Source organism: Xiphophorus couchianus, chromosome 19, assembly GCF_001444195.1.
Source record: "Xiphophorus couchianus chromosome 19, X_couchianus-1.0, whole genome shotgun sequence".
In the NCBI taxonomy this organism is placed as follows: Eukaryota; Metazoa; Chordata; class Actinopteri; order Cyprinodontiformes; family Poeciliidae; genus Xiphophorus; species Xiphophorus couchianus.
Genome location: NC_040246.1, coordinates 13,739,200 through 13,760,890, shown reverse-complemented (window position 1 = coordinate 13,760,890; position 21,691 = coordinate 13,739,200). Strand labels below are relative to the sequence as shown.

Genomic DNA, 21,691 nt, shown 5'->3' with positions numbered 1-21,691 from the left:
TAAATTCGCATTTTTCTTTTATCTAAATAAGAACTTTTTCTCTCTCTCGTGTTTCGTTTCCATTGCCTAACTTTAGATCTTCATTCTTCTGTAGCTCTGTTATGGTGATGACGATGACGATGATGATGATGATGCTTCCGCCTGGAGGAGCCAGGACTCCAACTCGCGTCACCATGGAAGCACTCAGTTTGCGACATGCATTCGCCATTTTGCTGCCTCGGTGTGTGTATGTGTGATTGTGTGTGTGTGGGGGGGCTCCTCTAAGGCTGAATACCTTCATAGCTTCCAAACATTCAACTCTTCAGCCAACGGAGGAAATATCCACATTTACTAACAGAACTGTCGCCGCTGCAGCATGACACGAAGAGGCTGGACGTCGGAGCAGTAGATAGTTTTTACGTTGGGTTAACGAAGAGGAGGAGGGCCAGCAGAAATGTAAGGTCTGTTTTCTTTCTAACTTTGCTCGCCCAGATACTCCTCACCTAACACGGTCAAATTAAGCGGAGTGGCATGTTAGCTACTCTTTGGTCCGGTGCTAACTGATGACCCTGGGTAACGGTAACATGTAATAAAAAAAATTATTACTTAGCATAAAGCGGGTAAGTGCTCCACTAGTGGCATTTTTAAGTACATAATGTTAAACTGGGTATGTGCAATTAAATACATTTGCAGCAAACACTGTTTCAACCACTGCGCTCCGTAGCTACCCAGAGCCACAAGTGGTTGTGTTCATTTTTCTAAAATGTAGCAGGATCCTTCATGCCTTAACGGGGCAACATTGTGGGTTTTTGATTAAAGCCTTCTCCCATGTGTTACAGCCTATATTGTTTCCGTGGTGCTAAAAACGACACCAGACACAAATTTGTCCTAAAACATGACAATAATTTAGAAAACGTCTAAGTTACACAAAGGATTTTGAGAAATCTTGAAGAAAATAACAATAATAATGAATAATAAGAAGAAGAAATAGTAAGAAAACATCTGATTTTTCTTTACATAAATGGTCATGTAAACTTACCGAGCCAAACAAAAGGTTTCTTAAAACAACTTGATTTAAGAAGAAATGTTTAAAAAAGAACAGAGCACAGACTCTTAAAAGAAATCCCAACATAGTGTTAAAGATTCTTTAAATTAAAATGTCATCTTTTTTGTCTTTTCTTGTTGTTGATGTTAAATAATGCAATCTTTTTAAAGAATGTATAAAACAATAAAAATACTAATTAATGTAAAAATAATTTATACTAAATTGGTCATTGATAAATAACATTAAATGTACCTAAGATAAATTGTTATCTTATATGTTATATAATTTGTTTTAGAAACTGGTTATTCTATATTTATTTCTCTGTTTAATTGACAATACGGTAACATAACAAAAGCAAACACACTAAAGAATTTCATCCCTTTGTTACTCCAATAATATGCACATATTTGTCCATCAGTGTTTAAAAAAAATGCTTAGTCATTTATTTTCCCAATAATGGCAAATCATGAAAAAATCTGACTTCTTTACTACAATGTCCTCAGCCCTTCCTGTAAGCTTTAGTTTCTGAGGCGGTGTGCATCTGATGTGGAGAACAAGGGCAGTTAGAGTCCCTCAAACTAGCCAGATATTATTGGCATGCAGCGTTTGAAAACACTGTATCTGAAATATAATATCCAACCAATGATTGCATCCAAGCAATTCAATCCAACTGCAATGGTGATTGAAATTTAAAATATTCTCTACCTTTTGATAATATTCTTGCCTTTTTTGAATCATCAAGATAAGTGTAGGGATTTTGTTGTGGTGTTTTCCACTGTGTTGCTTTGCTTCTTTTCAACCTTTGTGGTTCATTTCTTTTCTTAATTTTCTTAATCCTGTGTGTTGCATTTATAGACCGATCAACAGGACCTTAGTTCTCCATCATCAGCTGCTCAAGATGAAACCACAGAGTAAAGGGGAGGAACATTATTGTCCTCGCTGGAATCTGTTTTCCTTTTTGGATTCTCAAATTTGACAATCCATAAATCCGCCAACAATGATACCTGGATTAATCTCCCAGGAGATACATGACCAGCTTCTGGACTCAAAGAATTACCAGAATCGCACAAACGGGGTGGAAAAGCTTAAATGTATCCTCTCAGAAGTGGACATTAAATCAGTCACACCTGGGAGTGTTGAGGAGTTCATCAATTTTCTTCCCCGACTTCTGGATGACAGTAATTTTAAGGTGCTACATGGCACCTTACAGGTTTTAAACCTGCTAATACAGAAGCTGGAGACTGGCGTTGACAGATTTTTGAAACATATAGTTTTCGTTGCCCTGAAGGCCCTCGGTGACACTCGTGCTGTCACCAGAAATGAATACCATAATGTGTTTCAGCAGCTGATGAAAACTACTCCACCGCAACACGTGTTGGACCTCATTATCGGCAACTTGAAACACAAGAACTCCAGGGTCCGGGAAGACGTCCTGAACATCGTCATGGCAGCTTTGCTCACTCATCCTAGGAAAAATTTTAATATTCCCAAGCTATGCTTCGAGGTGGCACCATATCTGGTGGACAACAAAAAGAAGGTCCGCCACGCTGCTTTGGAGTTATTCGCTGTTTTTGACCATTACCTTGACACAGGAAAGAAGCAGCCATTAATGAAAGCTTTGGACATGGTTGAGCTTAATGAGGACGCAGAAGGTCTGATGGCAGCTGTGCACGCAAGACGAGCGAGGCGCATCCTTCCGAAGCTGACCTCAGAGGGAATTGTGGAGTATGGCCTGGTGGTGCCCAAACCCGGACAGTGGTCCACAGGACAGCACGCATCTGGGGCCGATCTGGACTGGGTGATAAACGGGGGCCGGACGAACAGCGCCAGGAGCTACAGGACAGAGCATGACAGTGATCTGCTGTCCGGCTATGGCAGCTTAGGCTCCCTCACTGACGATCCAATGTTTCAGAGGAGGATTGTGAGCGCAGGCAAAGGGAAAAACAAGCTACCCTGGGAGACGTCGACTGATAACGAGCTGCAGCAAAGCACCACACCTAACGGGAAGAGCCTTGAACAGGTGAGCCCTGTCGTTCTTTTCTCACTGTTTTATATTTTCAGCTATGTCAACCTAGCTAACTGCTGTTTTTGGCAAAACAATAAAGCAAAACGATAATTGTAGTTGTAATGAAATCATCTACAACATTTATTTGTAACTTTGACACATATATAAATAAGCAAAAGAATAAACAAATTATATTTGGTAGTAATTTCATCAGTTTTTTATTTTTGCATAGTAGCTTTTTAGTTAGTAGGGCTATCTGTTCCGATAGTCTGTCTGTTCTTTTTCCTCTATGGCAATTTTATCTTTTCTTTTCGTTAAAAGTACTTTAAACTATAGTGACAGTATGAAAGAAAATTGCTGTGATTTTGAAAGTGGACACCATTTCACTTTTAGTTTGCATGTTAATAAATAAAATATGATGTTTAAGCAGAAAACCTGCGGGTTTTTTCCTCTTGTGTGCCTTTTATTTTGGAGAAAATATAATGTTGATTTGCTGAAATGTGATTCCCTGCATTTAACTTTTTGAAAATATTGTTTTCAGATTCTTTTCCTGACGTTCACATCCAAATAATCCAAACAAGCAACAATAAAGTGTTAGTGGTTGCACTTTCCTCAGAGACAGTTTGAGGGTAAAATTTTCCTAAATATAGCAGCTATTTGTCATGGTGCAGTATGGATGGAGCGCAGCAGCAGTGAGGGAGGGCTGAATCTTATTTTGTTCATCCTCTTTGGGTATGAGTCATAATATTGCCTCTATGTCCATAAAGCTATTTATTTGTCGAAAACAATAGAAATGTATCATCAAATATTTGGGATAAATAGAAATAAACAGTTGGAGCTTTGCAGGATCCCTGACACTACATCAGGTGGAAATAGATGACTCATTTTGTTGCACCATGACACTGTTTCTCTAAAGGTGAGCATAAAACAGTTTTTAGAGTAAGCCTCAGTCAATCCTCTTTTTTTTTTTATTAGAACAGGTAATCATATTGCAGGAGCTAACAAAAGAACTTGATTTGCCACTGTAGCTCATCTAAAAATGCGTGTTTGCGGTGGTATGCCATATTTAGTGTTTGACAGCAATGTTCCAGCTTAGACTCATTTGGAAAAAGCTTGTGTTTACACTGGCGCGGGTTTCCAAGCAACACGTGTAACACACAGCATACTTTATCGACAGGACCATGAAACATAATTGGTAATATCACAGGGTCACGCTTGTAAAACATGGCTTGTTTAATTTTCTGCAGTTGATTCCTGTCACAGCCAAGTGCTCTGCTGTGAGTGTTTTTCAGATTGTATTTAGTGGGAATAACTTAGACATAGTGGAGTTAAGTACAAATTCATAAAAATGTTAGAGAGTCTATTATTTGTGGTTATTTTTCATACCTTCATGAACTTATGTACATGAACAAAGCTTTTCAGTGACAAGAGAAATTAATTGTACAGATTATATCATCTCTTACCTGAACAACACATATATTCTGTCTAGAGAATATATTTACACCAAGGCCTTTGTTATGTTTGAGGATCCTTTAAGCTAATTACTTGAACTCGATCTGGTATTGTTGCTGCTGTCAAAATAATGAAATTTCTGCACATCTATAGGTTTTAAAGGGGGACTCCAGCTCGATTTCCAAGAAGGGAGAGACCTACATACCAAGTTTCAGTAAGTGCCAATACTTTTTCTCCTCCTTTTCATTTCCTAAGAGTGCACCAAGACTGGTCATCATGGTCAGCTGCAGCATTGCTCATAGAGAAGGTTTTACTGGGAAGGAGTCACCGTTCTATACTGGGCTAAATTCTCATTTACTATTTCATGCCTCCATTTCATTCTTGCACATTGCCATTTGGTTCCTTCCTACTTCCATTTTGTATTAAAATAAATAACTATAAATGCTCAGATCTTCATTTATAAGAGTATGTTTTTCCCCCTTCACTCCTCATTCTCAGTTCTCAACCCTATATTTAGAAGTGTTATTTTTGTGGAGAAGTGGGAGAACTAAGAGACATGGCTGTGTGGCTCTTAATAGATTTTCAGGGGCACACTTAGAAATGAAGGGGTAGCAGCTGTGCTTTGAACAGAGTTACTGTTTGGTCCTAAAAAGTCATGAAATATTGCAAATTAAGTGATCATAATATTAGACCCTAAAAAGTCACTAGATGGCCAGTGGACACTTTTTGTGATGTCATTGCAAACACCCGGTACTATAGGACAGACCTGAATTTAAGAAGTTTAAGAATACTTGTATTTACCTTTCTTTGGCAATAAAGTAAGTTAAAAAGTTATTTATTACTCAGTTGTAAATATGACAGTATTTTTCAAAAGATAAATCAGACAGCCTTAAATTTATCTCAATGAAAACCAGCATCACAATCAGAAAAGTTTATATATTTTAATGGCACAATACATACTGTAATGCTTATTTTGATGTGTTTACTATTAGAAGTAGATATTTGTTCCAAAGTTACATTTGGTTCATATTTCTGTTAGTCCTCAATGAGACTAAAAAGCAGTCTAGCAACCCTAATTAAGGGAAAAGTTAAGTTGACATTTATGGGTATATTGGGACTCAAATGTTTGCTTATTTTCAACAATGAAACCCAATTATCTATAAACTTCTAAAAGAAGGCTCCCGTTTTTGTGAGATATTTTTCCACTGCTTTAAGTGTCAAGGGACAGGGATGGAAAAATGGGATTCAGATTTTCTATTTCACCCTGTTTCCACTGATCACTTTTTATACCAATTGATTTATTAAATGCTAGAGGTTATTTACTGAAAATAATTCAAATATACCTTCGATAGGTTCTGCTGAGCCACAGAAGCCCCTGTCTCCCAGAAGGAGGGAAACCCCTGCAGGTCTCAGAAGAAGTGGGAGCCTCAACTTGGACACAGATATCTTTAAAAGCACAAACATCTCTGACCCAGATGTTGGTAAGCAGTTATTTTCTAGGGTGTCTCCCAGCAATAGTTAAGAGAAAATACATGATTGCATAAATTTACATGATTGAGTTGCTGACAACAATCCACACCATGCTGATTGTCGAGCAGTTTACAAGTATTAATTGGTTGGATTTTTTAATGCAATATCTCATAGTGGCACCCAAAGGACGTGTGCTCTCGAGGAATCCCAGTGTCGAGCGAACTTTCTCTCTTCCCTCCAATGCTTCCACACCCGGCTCCTTTCTTCTGCCTTCCTACCCCCTGGCTACATGCACAGGGGGCATGCTAACTCCAACACTGTCCCGCCATCATGCAGACTCTTCCCTCTCCATGTCCAACACTTGGCCCAACAAACGAGAGACCAGTCCTCAGCAGCAAGGAACAAGCCCTCGGAGAGAGAAAGAAGACACAGCAAAGGGTAATTTAGTAAAATAGCTTTAGTGTGTGAAATGGAAAATATTGTTTTTGTCTCTTTTTAGGTTAACTTGCTTTTTGCCCTTGCTGTCTTAGGAGACCTCTTCAGTGTGCAGTCTCCTAGGCCTCTTCGAGCCTCCCTTGTGAGTTCCTCTTCCACCTCATCGTTCAGGCGAGCTCTGAGCAACACCAGGGCAACTTTCACCATCTCACCGGTGCAAGCCCATTCTCATGACAACCAGAGATCAAACACTCCAGCCAACCAGCAGCCAGACAGTAAACTTAACCTGGACTTTGATAGCATCAGCCCCTGGCAAGTTCCTCAGGAAGAAGAGCCTCTGGACATGCAGGAAGTAAGAAAAAGTGTCTTAATGTAAACCCTTGTGTTGTGTAGTTTTGTTGGTTTGCTAATTTTGTTTGCCACTTACAGATGCTGAACTCTCTACGCACCTTGCGAAACAGCGCTGCCAAGAAGAGGGCCAAAGTGAGCCTCGGCAGTCCAGATCCTGACAGCCCTGACTCAGCACTCCAGGTCGACCCAAGGCTGGATTCACCATTACAAACATCTCCAGTGCTTACCAGCTCAGCCAGCGAGAGCGGGCTCTCAAGTCTGAGTTCAGCTGCCAACTTCAACAACATTAAAGCAAGGTCAGGGATCTCCTTTTTTTTTATAAAGCTTGTTAGACAGCTGTAAAAAGTACCGGTATTTGCTTCTATAAATATTTCTTCTTTTTCAGTTTTTTTTGTCATATCTAAAGGTTTTAGATCATCAAACACAGTTAAAATAACACAAACATTTCCAATGCTGATTTCATTTATTGAACGAAAGAACAAACCCTGCCCTATGTAAAAAAAACTAATTGCCTCGCTTAGTAAATATTGTTTTAACTGTGATTAACCAAGTTTTTGGAAAGCTGACACTTTTACACATACATATGCTGGAATGTTGAGAAGGTTCTTGGTACTTACTAATTTAGTGAAAGAAAATGTCACAACGCAGTTTCCCTGCATAAGCTCTCACTTGTCATATTTGTCAGCAATCCCAGAAGCTCTGCCCCTTCTGTAATGAAACAACGGATTGCAAGAGTGCCTTCTGAAAAACTACGGTCGTCTGTGTCCATGGATTTCAGTAGCTTTCAAGGTACGGAAAACAATGAATGTTTTATGTTTAGTCTTTTTTGCCTCTGTTTTTTTTCTGACTTTGGTTTACGTCTTTTGAAGGAATGTACCGTAGAAATGACCTGTCATCTGAGGTGGGTGTTGTTGGACAAGAAGTTAATTATTGCAACGGAACAATGAAAACTGAGGAAGAGAAAGTGCTACTGTCTCCTCCGCTGGTCAGAGCAGCAGTCCGCAAACCCGTCAGAGCTTTGAAGATTGTCAAAGGTCAGCTAGCAGTGATAAATTGTTTTGTTTTTTTTCCTGGATATACAGTTGAAACTCTAAGTTTACATAAAGTGAAGAAAAAGACATTTACAGACCAAACGTCTTTTGTTTTTCTAGATTACCGTATTTAGAATTCAGAGTATTTACTAAATGACACAGTGAGGAAAGATAGTTGACATTCAAAATGAGGGAAAGCCCGGCTGATGATGTCATGGCTTTGGAGATTTCTGATAGATTTACTGATACATTTCAGTTAATTGGAGTCACTGCTTTTTTGTTTGACTCAATGATAAAGTCAAAAAGAAATCTGCCAAGTTATCAAAGAAGAGAATTGTGGAGATACACAAGTCTGGTTCATCTTTAGAAACAATTTACCGATGCTTGAAGATGGCGACATATCCTGTGGTCTGATGAAACTAAGTTGGAACGGTTTGGTCATAATGACCATCCTAATAATTGGAGGAAAAACCGGGATGCTAACTGTAACATACCTGGGGTTGCAGCATCATGCTGTGGGATCGTATTACTGCAGGAGGAACTGGCACACTTCCTAAAATAGATGGCATCAAGAGAAATATTTTATTGAGTATGTCTTTTTATTCAGTGTATGTAAACTTCTGGTTTCAACTAAGCTTTATATATTCTTTTGATGTGAAACTATTTGTTGTGATTTATAGGGTCACAGAGAACCAACAGCTGTAGGAATTCACCTGGTGCAGACATTTCTGTACCTGAAGGAGTGATAGGGAAAGGTCAGTATTTAATTTAGTGTAACAATACAATTACATTTTATTGGCTGAATTGTGTGACACATTTTTCTCCTTATTAGTCACATTACTACTTTGCATAATCTGTGCCATTTCAGGTATTCAACTGCTAAAACATTGAAGAGTTGTAGAGTGTGCTCCTGCTAATTATAACTTTAATTCTTTTTAAAATGTAGAACTTCTTGTAAAACCTTCCCCATTGAAAAGAATGGAAAATCTTTAAGGTTCAGCTATTTGTAACAACTTGCAGATACTTTATACCATTCAGGCTTTAAAACAAGATTTCGTCCTCTTACTGTTTGATTCAGGATTTTCCTATCTCTAGCTATTTTTGTAAGATGACAGTCTTAGTTTCAGTTTTGGTGATATCTTTTTCGCTCTTTTTTTTTTGAGAAAAAGTACTTTTTATGCAAAAACATATAACATAAACAATTTTTGGTTCCTTTACATCAACCAAAAATTATATCATTTTATTTATTTTGAAAATATCTCCATCCTTCCAGCTGTAAATGTGTTATCTCAGTGTTTTGTTGAGCAATGCTAATGGCTTTCCCTCATGCTTTAAAGGCATGTGTGGTACTACAGTATCCTCCAACCGTCCAGGAGCCACGCTGTTACTAGAGCAGGGGGATTTGGCTGCCAAACCTCCCACTGATCCTTTAGCAGGCATCTACAGCCGTCAACTAGATGGCGATGACAGCTCACATCCCGAAGAGCCCAAAGTTAGTCTCACTCTTTTTCGGCGTTGATTCGTAGTGCATCAATCATTCCCAGGTGATTTATGACGTGGGTGCTTTCTACCCACAAAATGTGCAGGAAATTATGAGAATGGTCAGGACGGGTCGGGACAAGACAAGAGCGCAGAATCTGGAGCAATTTGAGGAACTGTCAGGTAGAGGGGACGAAACAAGAGACAAGATTCGCCATCGCGTCCGACAAATGTTGTCTGATTCACCCACAGAAGGAAAGGAAGAATTAATCATCAATGGTAAGATACAGTGCCTTCTAAAGTATTCATACCCATTAGGTATGTTCACATAATACTACTTCAAATCCCCAACGTTTTCACAATTATTAACAAATAAGGATCTGAAAAGTGTGGGGGGGCATTTCTGTTCAGTCGTCTTTCACTGCTGTTACAGTTACTATCCTCAGCCCAGTTTGGGATATTCTCCATTAGCTGGGGACATCTAGACAGGAAATATTGAAATTTGTATCAGCAAGATATGATGGAGAACAAGTCTTGTCAAGTCTCTGCTACAAATTTTTATTTGGGTTTAGTTATGGATTTACATTGGACCATTTTAGAATAGGTTAAATAGGTTTTGATCTACAAAAATCCCAATAAAATACATCTGTTGAAAGGTGGCAAAATAAAAAAAATCCAAGGGGTTTGAATAATTATAGTAATCTACTTTTTTTTCCTTTTGTGTTCTGTGATTCTGATATTTTTTCTTTTTATTAATCTTCTGTAGATTGGCGTTTGAACGGCAACATGCTGATATCCACCAAGTCAGATCTTCTCTCTGATGAATCCTCCATCAGTGCCACCAGTCCTGCCAGTCCACCAGAACCTCAAAGTCCAGTAAAAAGCTCAACCACACCCCACCATCCCAGCCCCCCTACATTACCTCCCAACTCAAAAAATGTGTCCCGCCTTAGAAGGGCACCTAGCCTGAGCAGAACCCGACCTTCGCTGTCCCACAGTTCAGGTCAGTGGATAAAAAAAAACAATACAATTTGTCATTAGAGATTGAAGTTGTTTTATTTACTTTCATCTGTTGTGATACCAATTCCTATTTAACATCACCCAGAAGCTTTCTTTATAAATAAAGTAGTACTTTCCTAAATAAAGTTGATCATTAGATGCTCAACATCCCCAAAATGACTTTTTTTCCAGGATTATGGAATTGTAAAATGAGTTCAAATCTGTCTGTCTTTTGTTTTTTTTCTTTGCACCGTTTTAGATGAGTTGTGCCACGCCACTTTAAGACACAAGAAAAATCTGTCCGCTCCTTCGGAGCTTTGTCCCTTTTCAAAGCCCGACCTGGTGCTGACTCAGAGTTTCAACCTCCTGAATTCAGAGGACTGGTGAGAGAAAACTTTAATTGTCCGCATTTATTAATCTGAGGTATTATTACTTTGATGAATCACGAAGAATGTCCAAAAAAATCTAACTGCAATTCCTTAATATTTTTTAGGGAGAAGAAGATTGAGGGTCTGATGTTCCTGCGCTCTCTTGCTTACAACCATGCAGACACACTTCAAGGCAAACTTCATGAAGTTTGTCTGTGTCTCACCCAAGAGGTAACAACGCTCAACCGTTTGACAAATTAATATTTGAAAGCTGAGATCTGGATTTGAAAACCACTGAGCCATGTTTTAACTGAATCACTCACAGAGCAGATTACAATGCTTGGGAAAAGTATTCAAACCTCTTGCACCTTTTCATACTTTGTCGAATTACAACTACAAACTTTGTTGTATTTTATGGAAACTTGGGTGTGATTACTTTTGCAAGGTGCTACATTAATATGCTAATTAAGATATTGGCAAAGCCACATTTTGCATCTCTAAAATTTTACTCTGTCATAATGGAAATGTCCAATGCTAACAGAAAAAGTCAAATAAATTTAGGTTTCCTGTTTCTTTTCCTCATTACTCCAACAAATATTAAAAAACTAGAGTCTTAAATTAAAAACATTTTATTCCTCCAGGCTAAATGAACTGAATTAGAACAAAAGCAGCACCTCATTCAGCCACTGTTTGTTGGAAATGTGCCTCATCTTTATTCACAATTTGGTGGTGTTGTGACAGTATTGCTTGATGGTTGTTTCATTGTTTTCAAAGTGATACAGACTACGAATGTATTACTTTTGCAGCAATCCCTGACAAATTACTATTAGCTGCTGCTTTTCTGCCATCTGTTGGTGATAAAAATCAAACTGCTCTGACAATTTAACAAATCTTGGAACATGTAGTGACAGAGATTATAATAAACTACTTTCTGTTTTCTCCAATCAGGTGAAGAACCTGCGTTCAGGGGTTTCCAGGGTGGCAGTGTGTACCCTTGGCGACCTGTACACACACCTGCAGAGACTAATGGACCAAGAGCTTGAGGGGACAGTTAAAGCGCTGCTGCAGAAGGCCGGGGAGAGTAACACTTTTATCAGGCAGGATGTCGACGCAGCGCTGGATTGCATGGTGCAGCACTGCACTCCGACCCGCTGCATTGGTGCTTTGCTTACTGGAGGAATCAGGTTGGAATGAAAACAGGGTAAAAATTAATTTGACATAAAGTCTATACGTTTTTGATTGCTGAATTTGTTTTTCTCTCTTTCTGAAAGTCATCTTAACCCAGTGGTGAGGAAGTGCACTGCTCAGCATCTGGCTAATCTGTTGGAGAAGGTTGGGGCTGCCCGCCTCCTGTCTGGAGGTAAAGATCTTACTGAAAGAATTTTACCTGCCATTACCAAACTTGCACAAGACTCCTCCCAGGAGGCCAGGTATGTAGAAAGTTGTAATGTTCCAACGTGTCACATTTTAAATTAGCATGTTCAAGTGTAACTTTGGTGTTTTTCTCACCCAAGACCTTAAATGGTATAATTATTGTGTTTTTTTCCCACAGGTACTTTGGTCGTCGAATGCTGCTATTTCTGTCATCTCACCCTGACTTTGACAAGAACCTGGAAAAATATATTCCTACCAAAGACCTGCAAACTGTCAGAGACACTGTCTTGACTCTCAGGACAAAGGCATGCATTTTATTTTCTTACTGACATTCTAATCTTTGGTGGATGTCACCTAACCTTATGATTGGTTTTAGGGTCTCGGTGAGATGCCCCAAGACTCTCAGTCAGCCAGAGGAAGACGCTCGCTCCCAGGCAGCGGAACAGTCAGGGCTTCATCGCTCAATGGAGAGCAACTCAACCAGACCAACAGGTCAGAGCACATTGGTTTGCTTTGTCTTCTTTGTGGCTATTGGCAACTGTGCTTACCTATGACTTATCGTTTTAATTTGTCTATGTTGCTACGTGAGTAATCTGAGTGATGTGAATAGTTTTGCTAGGTACTAGATATCAAACATCAGAAGATGCATCGGAACAAATTTTACTACCAACAATGTTTAATTAAGCTTTGTATTTTCTAACTGCAGGGAGTTGAACAGCCATTACGGCTGTAAACATCAGACACAGAGTATTGCAGACAAAAACGAATACATAAAGCAGATCTCAGGTCTGCTGGGTTCAAAGGACTTCAGAGAGCGGATAAAAGGCATCGATCAGCTAGTGGCTGACTGCGAACACAATCCCAACATGGTTGTCAATAGTATATTTCCGGTTGGTGCAATAAATAATTTCTTCACTCTGTGAAAATGATTATTGTAATTAAAGCCACTGTGAATGTTTAGTAAGGGGAAAGGCAAAAGGCAACTGTTTCACTGTTGCCTTTTGCTTTGTTGTATTTTAGGTGTTTGATGCCTTTAAAGCCAGACTGCAGGAGTCCAACAGCAAGGTTAACCTTTACGCCCTGGAGTCTCTGCAGAAAATAACCCATTTGCTGAAGGACAGCTTGTCCCAAGTGGTTAACATCCTGGTGCCAGCAATTGTGGACAATCACCTCAACTCCAAGAATAACGCCATCTATTCTGCTGCTATCGGAGCTCTGAATGCACTTATTTTTAATCTTGGTAATTCTTTTAAACATTTTCAGCGTAATTTCTGAGTAAGTGGCGCTCTGTTATAGTGTTTTTTCTTTTACTTGCACAGATAATATTCTTCTTCTTCAACCTTTCTGCACCAAGGCCCAGTTTTTAAGTGGCAAAGCTAAGATGGATCTCATTGAAAAGGTTGCAGGTATGTTTGACATAATATTACATGTACTTCTCAACAAATTGCAATCAGACAGAATGATATATTTCAAATATATATTTCTATTGCTTTTGATGATGAAGGCTTTTTCACCCTGTGCATGATGATTCTATGGGCTATGAAAAGTATTTTCCCCACTTAAAGATTTTTTGTTTTGATTTTATTTATTTTTTTATTTTTTGTTCACACAAATGTTTTAGATCAAGCACATTTCAACATTAAAGAAAATACAAAAAAGAAGTGTATTAAACAGATTTCATTCATTGATGGAAAAAGTTATTTTTAAATAGCTAGCTAGGAGTCTTTGTGGAGAAAGTTTGGCCCATTCTTTGCAGAAATGTTTTAATAGCCACAATGGAGGCTTTTAAGTATGAAGGGCCTAGTCAAAGTCTAGGCTTTGACTGTGAAATTTCAAAACTTTTACTCTTAGATTTTTATTTGAGCTGATCAAAAAACTTAAGAGCATTGTATGAGTTCCACCTCTATAGTTGAATTACTAAAATATTCTAATTTAGAGTTGTACCAGTATTATAAACAGGCTAATTGATGCAATGTCTCACTCATTGTCAACATATTTTCTGATTCCAGGTCTTGTTAAGGAGCTCTATCCTCGCAAGCCTCAGATGGTGGAGCAGAAAGTCTTGCCCTTACTGTGGCACCTTCTTGGTACCTCCACCCACAGCGGCAGCATCCACGGCAGGAGTGGCAGCGTTCGGACCGCAACGGCCAAGCTGTGCCAAGCCCTTCTCACCCAAATGGGGTCGAGCCTGAACGAATTCGCTGCCTCCCAGCCTACTAATGTCCAGAAAGGTTTAAACGAGCTTCTGAAGACCATAAAATAAAGGAAAAGCAAGATCCAAATGTTGAAAAAGAACATCAAGACTGATCTTACTTGAAACAAAAGAAATGTTCTACGTTTCTTATAGTGCCTGCACTTTTATATCAGTATAAAAAAAAACTAACATCTTAGGTTGTTCCAATTGTTTTATCAGTGATATTTACATCGGTACAGAAATGTTAACATACTGATATCAGGTCTTATTCCTTCTCAACCTGCTCTCTCTGCACTTTGAAAAGTAGCTGATCATCAAAGTTTCCTCCATTACGCACTGTTGACAAATCAGAGACACTATCACAGAATGTAAAACCGAAATGCACAAGGTTAAGACAGGGAGCCCAAAGGTGTATATTTTTGATGTTTTATCAAAGGTGATGTGATATTTTTTGAAATGTCATGCAAATGATTTGAAGATTTGTGGCAGGAGATTAAAAAAATGGTATGAAATACTTTTGTACAGCTCAGTTGTGTATTTGCACAGTATTAGCTTAATGTTTAAGTATGGTGTAAATTGATGGTTATAATTTATCTAATGTATAATGGTCTGAAAATCATTAATGATGTGTTGAGTTTGTACTCTGTTTTCTTTGTTTGCATGACCAAGACTTTTAAACAGAATCAACCTTGTATAATCTCTGTGGGGGGGGATGGGTGTACACAGAAACCTAAAAGGTTGGAAAAAGTTGTTTTTACACCTGTGATTGCCTGAGAAACAGCAAGAAGTCGGCTCTGTTTCCGTCTCTGTATCGTGCCAGTCTTCAAGTAGCCTTTTAACTGAAATGGTGATTTATATTTAACTGATTTGTGAACTAAAGAAAAGAGCTATACGAATAAACAGTTTATTTCCCTAATACTAAACTTCACCTTTTCTTTCAGGGACTACATAATATTTAGAAAAAGGTCAAGAAACATTCTGGTTTCAGGTCAGAAAGATAAGTGCTGTTTTGAATTCCAGTTAGTCAGGTATGACGAATTTAAATATAACCAGGAGACACACAAATTTTAAAGTTAAATCACCTTTATTCTGGATGGAGTTGCTGGAGAGTTCCATGTTTTTTTGTTTTTTTGGGGGCGGGGGGTTACAGTATACATTTTCACATTGTACATTTATGACCCCTAAATGCAAAATGACAAACATATTAATTGAATAATCTGAGTAACTTAAAAGTTATGTTGAAAAAAACAACTGGAAACCCACAGCCCTTAAATTAGTTTGTAAGAGAGGGGTTGCAATAAATTAAAACATGTCCAAGCTTTCAATTAAAGAAAATATAAAGTTACACTGTTTTAAAAAAAACTGATTCAATTAAAAGCAAACTCATATACAGAAGGAAATATTTCAAGTATAAGCTAAGGGATACACCATCATAGGAAAGAACACTGACTTGACATCTGTCCACCAGTTATCGTCATCCTTCACAAGAACAATAAGGATGCCTCTTTTTTTTCCACAAAAAAAAATATCATTGCTAAAGTTGGCTATTCAGAGTGCTGCATGAAACCATACTAATGGAAAGGTAAGTGGAAGGAAAAAAACTGCACAAGCAACAGAAACAACCCTACAAGTTTCACAGACATGGCTTCATTTTTCAGAAGTTGGCACTTACCAACACGGTTAACAGTGCCGATACCTTGTTTAATAAGTTTGGTATCACTATGCTTGATTGGCCCATTGACTCAACGAATTTATAGTTCAGATGAAGAAAACACACTAGAGCCACAGATGAAAGCAATGTGAAGCAACTCATAAGAGTTACTTATTGGCGAGTCATCAACTCATACACTACATTAGTATACTTTTCACTGGACCAACATTTATTGATTCAAAATCTGTTTTAAATCCTCAAATTATCACAATGTAATAGAGCTAAAAAATGAGCTTCACCTTTTCAATTCAACTGTAATAGCTGAACTGTAATAGTTGAATTGAAAAGGTGAAGCTCATGTAACAATTATGTTGTAATTAACTGACATGCACCTGCAATGTTCAATACGTTTTGCACAATTAAAGTAGCTGCCACTTTGAAATGGCACTGTACAGAGAGTACATACTTTCCATAGAGGTTTTCTTGTATGAAACAAAGATTTTTATAGTTTTTGTAGCAAGAACAGAAACTTCAACTAAGTCTGACTCACAAATAATGAAAAGTAATAGCAAATTTTACATTCTGAAACATTACCTTAGCAATATATATAAAAAACAAACATTTTGTGCAGTAGATCACCAAAGTTTAGCTTAAATCGCATCAGTTTATTCATCAGATCATAAAACTGAGAGAGACGTTGATACTGACAGCAAAGCTACCGTAAAACCTCTGCTGCAATCAACATGCTGCTGTTTAAAGGGTCAAATATGTTTTCCAGTTAAACACTGGTACAGATGCACCGTCTGAAACGAAGCAACATGCACTGAATGGCATACAAGTGCCGGTATAAATTCACAGCTCATGGAATGTGCTTCTTTTGTCACAGAAAAATTTTATTTTTTTTCTTTTAGTCAAACCCACTTTTGCCAAGAAAATGTTCAAAACCTAAATGCATTTTTTTTTCCCCAACATTCCAGTTCAGACTAGTTTGCGGTCATGTTTCTGTGCTATGAATGAGGCGTTTGATTTTTTTTATTTTTTTATTTTTTTTCTGGTTGCGCTCTAATTTAATGCTCTGCTGCATCCAGTCATTGGAATGTCCTCTCAGCTCCACTGACTAAGTGGAAAAATGGCCTCCTCCCTCTCCTTTGGACCTTCCTGGTCCCGTTTCTAAGGCAACTGGTTTAATGCCATGGTAACCTGCTCTTTTCGATATTTTTATTTTTTTGTGATGTTCAGAAAAGATTAGCGCGCCATGTACGTTCTGAGCACCTTGCTCCGTCAGGGACCAGATGTCTTGGGCAGGTCCTGATTCTCGGCCAAGTGGAGCTTTTGTCTGAGCAAAGTCGCATTAAGGATTCACACAGAATCGCTTTGAAGTGGAAACATAATTAAAATACACTTTCCTATGTAGGGGGTGCTGGTGATGCCATTAATATACAAGCTTTCAGTAAGGAAAAGGATACATTGAGGTGCTGAGCTCCTCCAGCTGTGGAAACAAAGCAGTAAATAGATGAGTATTGAAAAATCAAAACAGCTAAAAATAGAACATTATATTGTAGTTCAGGGCCGTCCTTTCTAAATCTGATCAAATTACACAACAGCCCGCGCTTTGTAAGGCAATGTTTCCACTGAACTCTTGTTACCTGATCAGCGTTCACAAAAGCATATGATCATCTTCCTTTATCAGCACAAATCCACTCAACAGCCCATCACCTCGTGCCAAAAATACTCCTCTAAGGCAAGGCAATTTGTCATATTACAAGCTTCATAGAAGTAAATTTCTTCTACAAAATGGAAAAGCCACTTGACCTACCCTCACTTTGTAATAAGCTTTCTGCTCCAGAAGGCCCACAGCAGCCTTCTTCCGCAGCTAAAATTTCTTGTGTATAGCTTAAAAAAAACAACTATTCAGCAGAAAAAAGAAAATAAAATTTACAATATCTCCAAGATGGTACATTTTGGATATTGTAGTGTCTGACCACATAGGAGAATTATCTGGAGAATTAGCAATGCAGTCAGGTCAAGGGTCAAAAGACATTAAGCTTGAAAAAAAAAGAAAGTTTATTGCTGAGCTGACAATCCAGTAGCCTCGGTTTGACTGGAGATCAAAACTACAACATTTGTTACATTTTCAGCTGGTGCCGTTTGATTTCAGACTGCACTGAGATACTGGAACACTGAAGGAAACAACAAAAACATTAAAAAAAATAAATAATACATGAGCGCAACTTCCCTCATCACAAAATACAAACAAAAATGGAGTAGCGTCAGATTTAAGCACTTGTAGGATTTCTCTTTTGTGTTCGGTAAACAGTACAATCCATTTCTCCTGCTAATGTTTGCTTCGGTTGCATTTAACCAGAATGCCCTGCGTTACAGTCCACTTCCTGTTTGTTTGCATCCTCATATGCATTTGAACCGCACCCGAGTTCATATTAATTGAACAGAGACCCAGGTTTTTAGACTGGCCAGCGATTGCTTTTTATTAGTTTGGATCAGAGTTCGACTGCACATTCACATCTCCTCAAATGAAACAAACTTTCTAGATAAATAGACTAGAGATCTACTAAAATAGACTCCACAGGGCTGGTGTGAGACTGGGTTCAGAAGGAAGCGAAAGTAAAAGTCATGGATTATATTTCCTGAGTTTGATTTGTAAGGAAGAAAAATATCAGAATTGACTGAACTAACTCGGTTCTCTTTGTGTTTACAATTCAAGCTTTGCTCAATTGGCTTTCTAAACACACATTTCGGTTTGAAACTGAATTCCTAAACTCTCTGCTGATTTGACTCATGCTTACGTTGCACAGCAGGTGTTCCAGGTTGAGATCAGAAGCACCCTTCCTCTGATCCTCGGAAAGCTCCTCCACGTGGCTGTCGAGGCTGAAGTGCAGCCGTGCCAGCTTCTCCTGCATCTCCCGTACATGTTCCAGCTGCTCAAAGGAGCAAACCTTTCCTAGAAATTGAGACAGAAACTCAGCTTGACCTCTTATTTGTAGCAAAGTCAGAAGTATTTCCATGACGGCAGATTATTTAAGTAGCCGCCCAGCTTCTTCTTGATTACAGCCTGATTCAGGTGACAAAGCTGTTATTTTTAAGCCTGTAACAGAATATTCCCCTAATGGGCTCCCACATGGAGGTTATCTTACCGAACGCCTGTAATTTGCCTGAGTGGAAGTCATTGAGGAGGTTAAGGAGGCCTCCTTCCATCTCTCTCACATCCGAGACATCTGTAAGGAAGGAGTGCTGCAGGGGGGGAGACTGGACCACTTTACTGGGCCCTGCCGGCTGCGGAGCCTTGGGTTTCTCCTTGTGTGGTCTAATGGACAAAAAAAAAACAACAATGTCATTTTCTCAGATTCCAAAGTTGGGTGTAACTGGTTAAGTAATAAGATGCAAACCGTGTTGTCTTTGGGGGGGCTACTACAGGCGTGAACGCCTCCTTTGGCTGTCCCGGCGCTCCTATGGATCTCTTAAACTTGCTCCTGTTCTTGGGGGAGGGGGGGTGCGGCAGGCCGAGGGAGAAGGTGGCACTTTTGCTGGCAGGAAGGACGGAGAGCTTGCGGGGGTTGATGGGTGGCGGAGGAGGCTGAGGGAGGGACACCTTTGGGCTGCGTTTCTTACGCTTGTCTTCCATGACAGCTCATTTATGTTTGTTGTTCCAGTGCAGGTAACACACACAGCCCAGCTGGTGTGCAGGATGTCCTGAAAAAACAAAAGTAGGAAGCTGAAAAGCAGCAGTCCTCCTGCCACCATCCCTCTAGGAAGGACTTGGACTGTGCCAAAATTAGTACTGCAGAAGAAGAATCTACCTCTGCACATTAGGGGATGATTTAATTATCCAAGAGTAAAGCATCCCAGCAAATCTCAAATCACATTTAGGTAAAAGGCTCTATTGATGCTATTTTTTTTATTTATTTACTTACAAAGAAAATAATCCTCCAAGAATTTTGATCTTTTCATAATACATGGCAAAAAGTAAGACAAAATCTCTAAAAGCTAAACTGCTGCAGTAGTCATTTTTTAATGCAACCATATGGTTGCAGCACTGGATACTTTAAAGAGCCTCTAACATGATCTACAGAGATAAGCCTTAATAGGATGTGGATGATGCATAAGAGCACTTTGTGTTTTTTAGATAAACAAGTTAAACTCCATCTGAACAGAGACAAGCTGAGGTTTTGTGTTGCGCTACATGGATTTTGATTGTGAGGTTAATCCAACTACCAAAGCTCGCCACAGCTCCAAATTCATCATGATTAAAAAGTGTTAAAAGCAGAAATGTAATAATTTTTCCCTGACTGGCTCTGATTGTAAATCGGCAGGTCAACTACCGAGAAAAAAAAAGTTTCAATTTTATTAGTACTTTTTTCCCCATTAAAAATTAGGAGCTCCCACTATTCCCATTAATAAACCACAACACGTTTTCTCTGTGCTACTTAAAAATATGCGTTGATGTTTAATTAAAGATGTGATTCAAGACCACAACGTCTTATTTGTTTTATGTTTTCTCCACAGGAAAAACATCTGAGTCACCATGTCAGAACTCAAAGAAATCCAGTATTATAAACACATTTGTTATGTTTTATATGAATTTTCCTATGGCCTTTGGAGCTAGGATATTGACAGTGGCTGACAACAGGCTAAAAGTTATCAAACAGAGGGCTCTTTAAGAAAAAGCAATGCTCATCTTAGTCTTAGGCTTTTGTGGGCCCCCTGCTGGTGGGGGAGCCCTACACAGCTGCTTTGCTCACTTATGCCTTTGGCCGGCTTCAAATTATAGTTGTAACTTCTAATATTTATTTCTTAAAGTCTGAGATTATATTCTAATTTAATTAATGTTCAAAACAGCGTGCTTTTTAAAATGGTAAACAGGACTACATTACTGGGATTGTGACCTTACTGCGCGCCCTTTCTCTAATCACACTGGATAACAGCGTCAGGTCGCCTTCAAGTGCGTTCCAAAGATGGCCACTAGTAATAAACAAAGGCAACTTTGTGCGCTGAAATCCTCATTTCTATGCGGTACATCTGGACTAGAAAAATAATAAATGAGAAACAATGTGTGAACAGCAAAGTGAGTTGTATGCTGGTAAGTTCTGTGTGGCAGAAGACGCGTAAACAGGTTTATGATCCACAGACTGACACAAATAAGACTTACCGAGTCAATTACGCACCACAGAGCCAGCCGGCTGGGCTCGGTGTCGCATTTCTCCTCCTCTGCGACCGAAACCGTCAAAGCACACTTTGTACTAATTAACCTCTTGAAATCACGATGGAGGTAAATGATCTGTCCAGCAGCTGTGAAGTGTGAAATTACCGATGAGATGTAACGCGCGACATCATCGACGCGGAGCCGGGGAGCTGTTGTCTATATCTGTCTTAAAGGGCCAGCACGCCCCGGCGTGGCACGGAATTCTGCGACCGTCTCATGAGGTGACTCAAGAGGGCGCTGTTCTCTCTCTCACCTGTTCCCACAACTCCACTGATGCGCAGTACCTTGGAAAATGATCATACGCTTAAACGTTTTGCATATTTTGTGACGTTTCAACCGGAAGCTTTAAACATTCTACTGGGATTTTATGTGATGACTGAAAAAAAGAAGCAAAAACTGTAAAGTGAAGACACATTTTATACAAACGAAGCAAAATAAACATGTCAAGATTTTAAAACTGTACAATTCCGTTCAGTATGTTAACCCACTTTTGCTGAGAAACCCATAAATGAAATCCAGGGCAACCAATTCAAAAAATTCAGTTACTTGAGAAATAGTCACTCTGTTTGGCTTAATAGGCTTCAGGCATTTTCTAGAACACTATGGGCACTCTGGTCAAATTAAACCAAACTGAGCTTAT

General features: G+C 38.9%; 2 protein-coding genes across 9 annotated transcripts; one reads left to right on the top strand and one right to left on the bottom strand.

The window, feature by feature from the left end:
* Window positions 1–157: 157 nt before the first annotated feature.
* On the top strand, window positions 158–15,100 carry togaram1 (TOG array regulator of axonemal microtubules 1). 5 transcript variants are annotated; one of them, XM_028000451.1, is made up of 23 exons: window positions 161–435; window positions 1,880–3,044; window positions 4,635–4,695; window positions 5,834–5,962; window positions 6,126–6,389; window positions 6,482–6,738; window positions 6,816–7,033; window positions 7,423–7,526; window positions 7,607–7,771; window positions 8,449–8,523; window positions 9,106–9,260; window positions 9,355–9,526; window positions 10,014–10,250; window positions 10,506–10,629; window positions 10,740–10,845; window positions 11,563–11,798; window positions 11,886–12,044; window positions 12,167–12,293; window positions 12,365–12,480; window positions 12,695–12,878; window positions 13,009–13,228; window positions 13,308–13,394; window positions 13,998–15,100. In XM_028000451.1, exons 2-23 carry the CDS (start codon window positions 2,022–2,024, stop codon window positions 14,249–14,251), a joined length of 4,473 nt encoding a protein of 1,490 aa, XP_027856252.1. In that variant the 5' UTR covers window positions 161–435; window positions 1,880–2,021; the 3' UTR covers window positions 14,252–15,100. The 5 variants fall into 5 exon arrangements, 4 of the variants coding, with proteins under 4 accessions (XP_027856252.1, XP_027856255.1, XP_027856253.1 ...); XM_028000454.1 differs by having other exon boundaries at window positions 161–440; window positions 6,288–6,389; XM_028000452.1 differs by having other exon boundaries at window positions 161–440; window positions 7,426–7,526.
* Window positions 15,101–15,326: 226 nt separating this feature from the next.
* Window positions 15,327–21,243, bottom strand: ccdc28b (coiled-coil domain containing 28B). 4 transcript variants are annotated; one of them, XM_028000455.1, is made up of 6 exons: window positions 20,998–21,243; window positions 19,238–20,872; window positions 18,986–19,155; window positions 18,638–18,792; window positions 17,300–17,322; window positions 15,327–17,169 (listed from the first exon to the last, which is right to left on the bottom strand). In XM_028000455.1, the coding sequence occupies exons 2-6, from the start codon at window positions 19,471–19,473 to the stop codon at window positions 17,115–17,117; spliced, it is 639 nt and encodes a 212-aa protein (XP_027856256.1). In that variant the 5' UTR covers window positions 19,474–20,872; window positions 20,998–21,243; the 3' UTR covers window positions 15,327–17,114. The 4 variants fall into 4 exon arrangements, with proteins under 4 accessions (XP_027856256.1, XP_027856257.1, XP_027856258.1 ...); XM_028000456.1 differs by having other exon boundaries at window positions 19,238–19,541; XM_028000457.1 differs by having other exon boundaries at window positions 19,238–19,524.
* Window positions 21,244–21,691: the final 448 nt, after the last annotated feature.

Excerpts from the sequence above, each read along its gene's own strand:
- togaram1 (XM_028000451.1), top strand. The coding sequence starts at position 2,022 with ATGATACCTGGATTAATCTCCCAGGAGATACATGACCAGCTTCTGGAC. Across the intron at positions 4,696-5,833 it reads GACCTACATACCAAGTTTCA|GTTCTGCTGAGCCACAGAAG; the intron begins GTAAGTGCCAAT and ends TACCTTCGATAG. Across the intron at positions 12,481-12,694 it reads CAACTCAACCAGACCAACAG|GGAGTTGAACAGCCATTACG; the intron begins GTCAGAGCACAT and ends TTCTAACTGCAG.
- ccdc28b (XM_028000455.1), bottom strand. The coding sequence starts at position 19,473 with ATGGAAGACAAGCGTAAGAAACGCAGCCCAAAGGTGTCCCTCCCTCAG. Across the intron at positions 19,156-19,237 it reads GCCCCCCCAAAGACAACACG|ACCACACAAGGAGAAACCCA; the intron begins GTTTGCATCTTA and ends TTTGTCCATTAG. Across the intron at positions 18,793-18,985 it reads AGGCAAATTACAGGCGTTCG|GAAAGGTTTGCTCCTTTGAG; the intron begins GTAAGATAACCT and ends CTCAATTTCTAG.